The sequence below is a fragment of the Pezoporus wallicus genome, unplaced genomic scaffold (assembly GCF_028554395.1).
Source record: "Pezoporus wallicus isolate ANWC-B61680 ecotype Strahan unplaced genomic scaffold, APGP_CSIRO_Pwel_v1 contig_6464, whole genome shotgun sequence".
NCBI classification, from domain to species: domain Eukaryota; kingdom Metazoa; phylum Chordata; class Aves; order Psittaciformes; family Psittacidae; genus Pezoporus; species Pezoporus wallicus.
This window is the reverse complement of record NW_026642130.1, coordinates 3939271-3945956: the sequence shown is the minus strand read 5'-3', so window position 1 is coordinate 3945956 and position 6686 is coordinate 3939271. Positions and strand designations below refer to the sequence as shown.

The 6686-nt window shown below is 42.1% G+C and overlaps 1 protein-coding gene across 1 annotated transcript; it reads right to left on the bottom strand.

Annotated features, from left to right (window-relative positions):
• Positions 1-623: 623 nt before the first annotated feature.
• LOC130608993 (zinc finger protein 493-like) lies at positions 624-4771 on the bottom strand. Its single transcript, XM_057427504.1, has 2 exons — positions 4459-4771; positions 624-3467 (listed from the first exon to the last, which is right to left on the bottom strand). Exons 1-2 carry the CDS (start codon positions 4751-4753, stop codon positions 823-825), a joined length of 2940 nt encoding a protein of 979 aa, XP_057283487.1. The 5' UTR covers positions 4754-4771; the 3' UTR covers positions 624-822.
• Between the last annotated feature and the right edge of the window lie 1915 nt (positions 4772-6686).

The window sequence follows — 6686 nt, the reverse complement described above, 5'->3', positions numbered from 1 at the left end:
CTAATTCTCAATACATCAGCAAGAGCTTAAATTAACAGAAGTTCTTTGAAAAGTATTGTCTATTTTAAAAAACAAGAGTGCAGTAACTATCACCCTGAGAAAAGAAGAGGCATTACATATCCACAAAAAATTGAAGATCAGTTTAAGGATTCCCAGTATCATAAAATATCTGATTAAGGACAATATCACCATATCTGTCAGACTACTCAAAGGAATTACCAGAAGTACAGTCAAGATAATGGTTTTATCAACCTTTCATGTATACATACATACAGCAAACATAACCCTGTAATTGAGTGATGACACAAATCTTTTTTCTGTAATTTTGTGAGATACTTTTTTTCTTGCAACACTTGCAAGAGAATCTGAAAGTAGTAAATGAATCTTTCAGCAGATGGGATGCAGCACTAAGCCTTGAAACACAATGACAATTTTTAAATGCAAAGCTTTTACTAGAAAATATAATGCGCACTTCCTTTCCCCCTTTAAGCATTCTTTCAGTTAGTAAAGTTTTGGGGGTCTTTTAAGTAAAAAAGGGGCACAGAATAACTGTTTTAAACTGATGGACATATAAAGTCATAATTGACCTCATAACCTTAAGTTATGCAACTCCAAGATCTTTAGCACAGCCTGTGCTAGAAACAGAGCTGTTGCAAGAACCTGGAGCAAGTCAGTACCTCAAGTTTCACCCTCTGGACCACACCACCAGATGCATCCATTACCAGTCACTGTTATGGGGACAGCAGAGGAATGTAAAGCAAAGAACAAACTCAGGACATGCAAATCTCTTTAGAACCAGGTGCCAACTTGCAATTCCCGAGATTATATCTCAAGCTTATGTTGCCGCTTATGCTGCTCCAGAAGTTTTTTGGTAGGCAGCATCACATTACACTTCCCACAGTTGTGCTTTCTTTTGTGTGTTTTCACATGCTTTTGGAAAGCACATTTATCAAACGTTGAAAATTTACACCTTCTGCAGTGCAACTTTAAATGAGTCACCAAGTGGCGCTTCAGGTGGCTTGATGTGCGGAAAGCGACAGCACACTGACTGCATTTGTATGGCTTCTCCCCTGTGTGAATCCTCATGTGTAGCTTCAGGTTTCCGTTGTGGAGTGTGCAATAGCCACACTCCTTGCAAGTGTATGCTTTGACAGGTAGCTGCTTTTGTTCATAGAGACAGCCAGTAGATGAGCTTTCTTCATAAGAGTGTGAAGCCAGATGCCGTTTCAAGGACAGCCATTTGTTTGTGGAATAGTCACACTTCCTGCACTTGAGATAATCTGAATTATAATGCATGACTCTGTGTCTTTTAAGGTGACTGGAAGTACGAAACTTCTTCTGACAAACACTGCAGCTGTAAGGTCTCTCACCTGTGTGAGTTCTTACATGTAGTTTAAGATTACTTAAAATGTAAGTAGCATATTCACACTCTGCACACTGATAGTATTGTGGCTGACTTTGTCCTAGCAAATCATTCCCTTTGCCCCCCTGGACATCTGGCTGTAGTCCAGAGAGTTCTGAACCAAGCAAGGAATGGAAACTTTTTGAACCTTCCAAGGAACCAAAATCTCTTTCTGGACACATAACTACAGGTGTGTCACGATGCCATTCAACATCCTCTAAACAACTATTTACATAGAAGCAACGGCCAAACTCATATCCATTCTTTACATGAATTAGACTGTGTTTCTGCAAATCATCTGCTGTTTTAAATGCCTTATTGCATTCTTCACACACAAACTGTCTTTCATTTGTATGACATTTCAAATGCAGCCTAAAGTTGCTATGAACAGTGGTAGCATAACTGCAGTGTTGGCACCTGTATGTTTTGAATGCAGACAAACTGGAAGGCCACGTCACCTTTAGGTTTTCCACGTATTTACGATACGCATCAACATCTTGAACTTGTGAATGAGAGCCCTTGGAGTTGAAGAGAGGCTCCGCTTTACAAATGACAGCTTCCATATGGTGTGAATTCAGAGGAACTTCAGATCTATTCCCAACAGGTAAGCTGCTGCTTCCACGGCTTTTTTCAGAGAATTTCTTTCTAGAGCGCATTTTCTTATTGTCCCGCACATTACCTTCCTGCTTGGAGTCTACTGCTGAAGCTAGCATTCTCCCACCAAGACAATCATTTTCTTCACCACCAGGAAGAGACAGAGAAACAGTCTCCTGGGAATCACTGTTAGCTTTGCATATTTTTCTTTTATGATATTCATTGCTCTGATTCACATAACCATTAGCCTTAAACTGTTCATGAAATTTCCGATGAAAGCTGAGATGTCCTTTAGTGTAAAACACCATGTTACACTCATCACATGTGTAACTCTTTACAGGTCTTCGAGTTCTCTTTCTTCTAGTTGCTGAGTCAACCTGCTGCCCTCGGCAAGTTTCTTTGCCTGCATGTAATCTTCTGTGTCTCTTTAATGCTGTAGTGCTTGTGAAATTTGACTGGCAGAACTCACAGGAATACAGTCTAGCCCCTGTGTGTATGTAGCTGTGCCTTACCATGCTTGCAAAATACAGTGAAAAAAAGGTGCAAAACCTGCACTGGTACAGCTTATATCCAGCATGCCAGTAGATGTGATTCAACAAATAGGATAAGCTAATGCAGGAATAATCACATTGAGGACACTGGTAGGGTGGTCTCTCTTTATGTCCCTTCATGTGATTAATAAAAACCCTAGGATCTGATGAAGCAAAGAAACAAATTCTGCAGGAAAACCTAACTGGTCTACTCAGAGGTGTGAAGTCCCTTTCTATTTTGCTGAAAAGTTTATTATATTTACTTTCTTTTTTCTTGGTCTCAGATTGTCTTTCTTCAGATCTTCTCTGACCAACTTTTCTCACATTCTTTCTATTTTTTCTTGCATTTTTCAACCTAGTTATTTTCTTATGAAGCTTAAGGTGGTTCTTAAGGTTGACAAAAAAGAAAAAGGTTCTTTTACAAAAGCAGCATTTATACATTTTCTTACCTTTATGAGCTGAATAAAGATGTTTCTTTAGATGTGCACTGCATTTATATACAGAATTACAAAATCTGCACTTCAATCTTTCATGCTTATTTGTAGAAGACGCTTTAGGAAGGGTTTTGATGGTGATAACATTACTTAGGCAAGCTAAACCTTCTTGCTGGTTTGGGGATTCTTTTCGGCTTGCATGAAGAGAAATTACTTTTTCCTGCCGACATCTTTTTTTAGGAAATGGTGATAATGTCTCACAAAGATAATCTCCAGGAGTATTTGATTCAGCAGAAGTGGAGGCACTCATCTCCGATTTCCCTGCCTCTTGTAGCAATTCTTCTGAAGTAGAAGAACATCCATTAGCAAACGGAGCAGAACAATTATAGGTAAATTTTGGTTCTTCTTTCAAGCCACGCTTCAAAAGAGAACCCAGAGTTTCATCTTCAAATTTGCTTCTCTTATTGTTACTGGCTTTATTATCTCCATTCTCTGAAGAGTCAGGATCTACAGGGGAATAAAAAGTCACATGCATGACAGGTCATACAATCACCTATGTTCATGATTAATTGGTAGTAATAATCCTGAATTATCTAATGACTTGATTGCTCTGCACTCCTTTTGCTTCCTTAATACTTTCCCATCTCCACTCTTTTAATGTCTCTCTTCCAGTACCTAAAGGGGCTGACAAGAAATTTGGAGAGGGGTATTTTACAAGGGCCTGCAGCAATACAACATGGGGGAATGGCTTTAAACTGACAGAGGGGAAATTTAAATTAAATATTAGGAAGAAGTTCTTCCCTCTGAGGGTGGCGAGGCCCTGGTACAGGTTGCCCAGAGAAGCTGTGGCTGCCCCATCCATGGCAGTGTTCAAGGCCAGGTTGGACAGGGCTTGGAGCAACCTGGTCTAGTGGAAGGTGTCCCTGCCCATGGCCGAGGATTGGAATAAAATCACCTTTAAGGTCCCTTCCAAATCAAACCACTCGGTGACTGTGTTCTCTGTATGTTTCCGCATCCCATCCCCACCCCCACCCCCACATTTAGTGTCTTAAGATAAATCCTAAATAGAAGCCTTCTTTCCACTTAAAGCTCCAAATTCCACTGGACAACACTACATCCCCTATACTTTTTAGGGAACAGCTTTATGCCAAAATTCCTATAAAAGTACCATCACAAACTTTGCTAGGGTTCCATTCTCACAAATATGACACCTGTTTTGCTTCTTATTTTCAGATACTTTTTCCTAATGAAAGGATGCCCTGCAAACTGCAGCAAAATGCAACAGTACCAACTTATTTTAGTTTCATTTTCACATGAGTCTGTGAAAGAACTAAGCATACTCCAGCCAGTATTCTCTTTCTGCTGCATTTGATATTAATCCATGTTGAAATGCTTACTCTAAAAAAAATGAGTCTCGCATTCTTCCTATACACTTTCCTACCTATTTCAAAACCTTGAGATTTCTGAAGCTCTTGCACTAGGTTTACTAACAACTTACTTTTCATTTCAACAATAGTTTCAATCTCCTTGGGGATTTCTGGTTGTTTCTCTTGACTGCTACCATTTGCAGCACTGACAGGCTCCTCTTCATGTTTGGGTATCACTGTCAATGTCACCTGGCTGTTTGTTCTGATGGTATCATACCTACCCTCGATGCCAGCAGAGAAGAGAGGAGGAATTTTCTGAGAGCTGTCATCACCATCACATTCTTCTCTGCAACTGGCTTCATTTCTCTCTGTAAGCTGTGTTTTGCAAGATGATGTAGGCAATATGTAATTCTGACATTCATCCATGAATGCACCACTCCCATCAGTTAATTCGTATTCATTACACACACTCTTGGCAACTTGTTTTTTTTCAGTGTATGTTATACTATTATCCTCATTTGAAGCAGTCTTGTTTTCTTCCCAAATGCTCACACTGTTACTGTCATTTGAAGCTGTTCCATTACTTTGTAAGAGAATGCTGCTGTTCAAGGTCACTTCCAGCTCATCCTCCTCCTTTGACTTGGGAACTGACTCTGCTTGCTCCTCAGAGTCATCTGGGAGAAAATCATCATCACTCAGCTCAAGCACGGTGATAGGGAGAACAATTTCAAAAACATCTGAGGACAAAAAAAAAAAAAAGTATTAATACTATTTCCAAAATGCTGCATACATTTCTGGTGTCCCCAACACAAAAAGGACACAGAACTGTTGAAGCAAGTCGAGAGGAGTGCCACAAGGATGATCAGGGGGCTGGGGCACCTCCCATATGAAAACAGGCTGAGAAAGTTGGGGCTGCTCAGCGTGGAGAAGAGAGAGCTGTGTGGAGACTTCATAGCAGCCTTCCAGTACCTGAAGGGAGCCTACAAGGATGCCAGAGAGGGACTCTCCATCAGGAGCTGTAGTGATAGGACAAGGGGTAACAGGCTAAAACTTAAACAGGAGAAGTTTAGATTAGATAAAAGGAAGAAGTTCTTCCCTGTGAGGGTGGTGAGGCTGCCCCGAGAAGCTGTGGCTGCCCCATCCATGGCAGTGCTCAAGGCCAGGTCGGGCGGGGCTTGAAGCAACCTGCTCTAGTGGAAGGTGTCCCTGTCCGTGGCAGGGGGTTGGAGCTTGATGAGTTTTAAGGTGCCTTCCAACACAAACCACTCTGGGGATTGTTTATGTTGGTTTAAAGTTTGGTTTACTCACCCGGTGCCTGGACTGGAATACCCCAGCCGTGAGCAGGGAGGGGTTTTCGAAAGCTCTGCAAAATCCGCGTTTTAAGCAAAACAAGATAGCCCATCAACCGGGAGGTGGAGGGCTCAGACCTATGTGTCCCGAGTGTTCCTTCCCCCCTCGGTTGAAATACGCCGGGTTCTCGCAGTGATCTCATGATGTTTGTTTTGGTCCTGCTGCTGAGGAGGGGAGGTGGAAGAGAACAGGCAGGGTAGGGCAGGGGAGAGGCTTGCAGAATAGGTCTGAGGACATAATTTGCTGGTGAGAGTGGGTAAACTGCAAGGTGTCCTGAGCAGCTTATCCAGAACTTGTTTCCAGGATGTTATGGACAAGCCCTCAGAGGTGTTCATTCAGGAATGAGCTTCAGTGTGTTTGTGAGGGTTTGGACTCAGAGATGAGTGTACTAAGGACACACAGAAGGAGGAGTTTCATGATGAGCGAGCAGTGTCTTGGGGCTTAAAGACTGCTTTGCCTCACTTGCTCCTCTGTGCCAGCTCCTTGCTAACTCAGCTTATAAACCAAAGAAAAAGTCATTGTGTCACTAGGCCCAAAGGATTTCACAGAAAGTCTGGTTATGATAGAGTTAATTTTCTTCCTAGCAGCCACTATAGTGCCGTGTTTTGTGTTTGTGACCAAAACAGCATTGATAATGTACCAGTATTTCAGCTGCTCTTTGCACAACATCAAGGCTTTCTCTGTTTCCCATTTGCCCCGCTGTGAAGCAGGCTGAGGTAGGCAAGAGGCTGGGATGGGACCCAGCCAGGACAGCTGACCCCAGCTCCCCACAGGAGTTTGATCCAAGTGACCGACAGGGTCATTCTAGACTGTATGACTATCTGGTGTGTTATTAACACAGTTTAGTTACAAATCTAAAACAGAGCACCTTGCAAGCAGCTATGAGGAAAGTTAACACCATCCCAGCTGGAGCCAGTGCAGGTGCTGATGGCCATCTAACAGAGGAGTAGGAGATTTTGTTCCTTTTTAGTTTACTGCCTGGCTGTCCATGTTCTGGGGCTGTTGATTG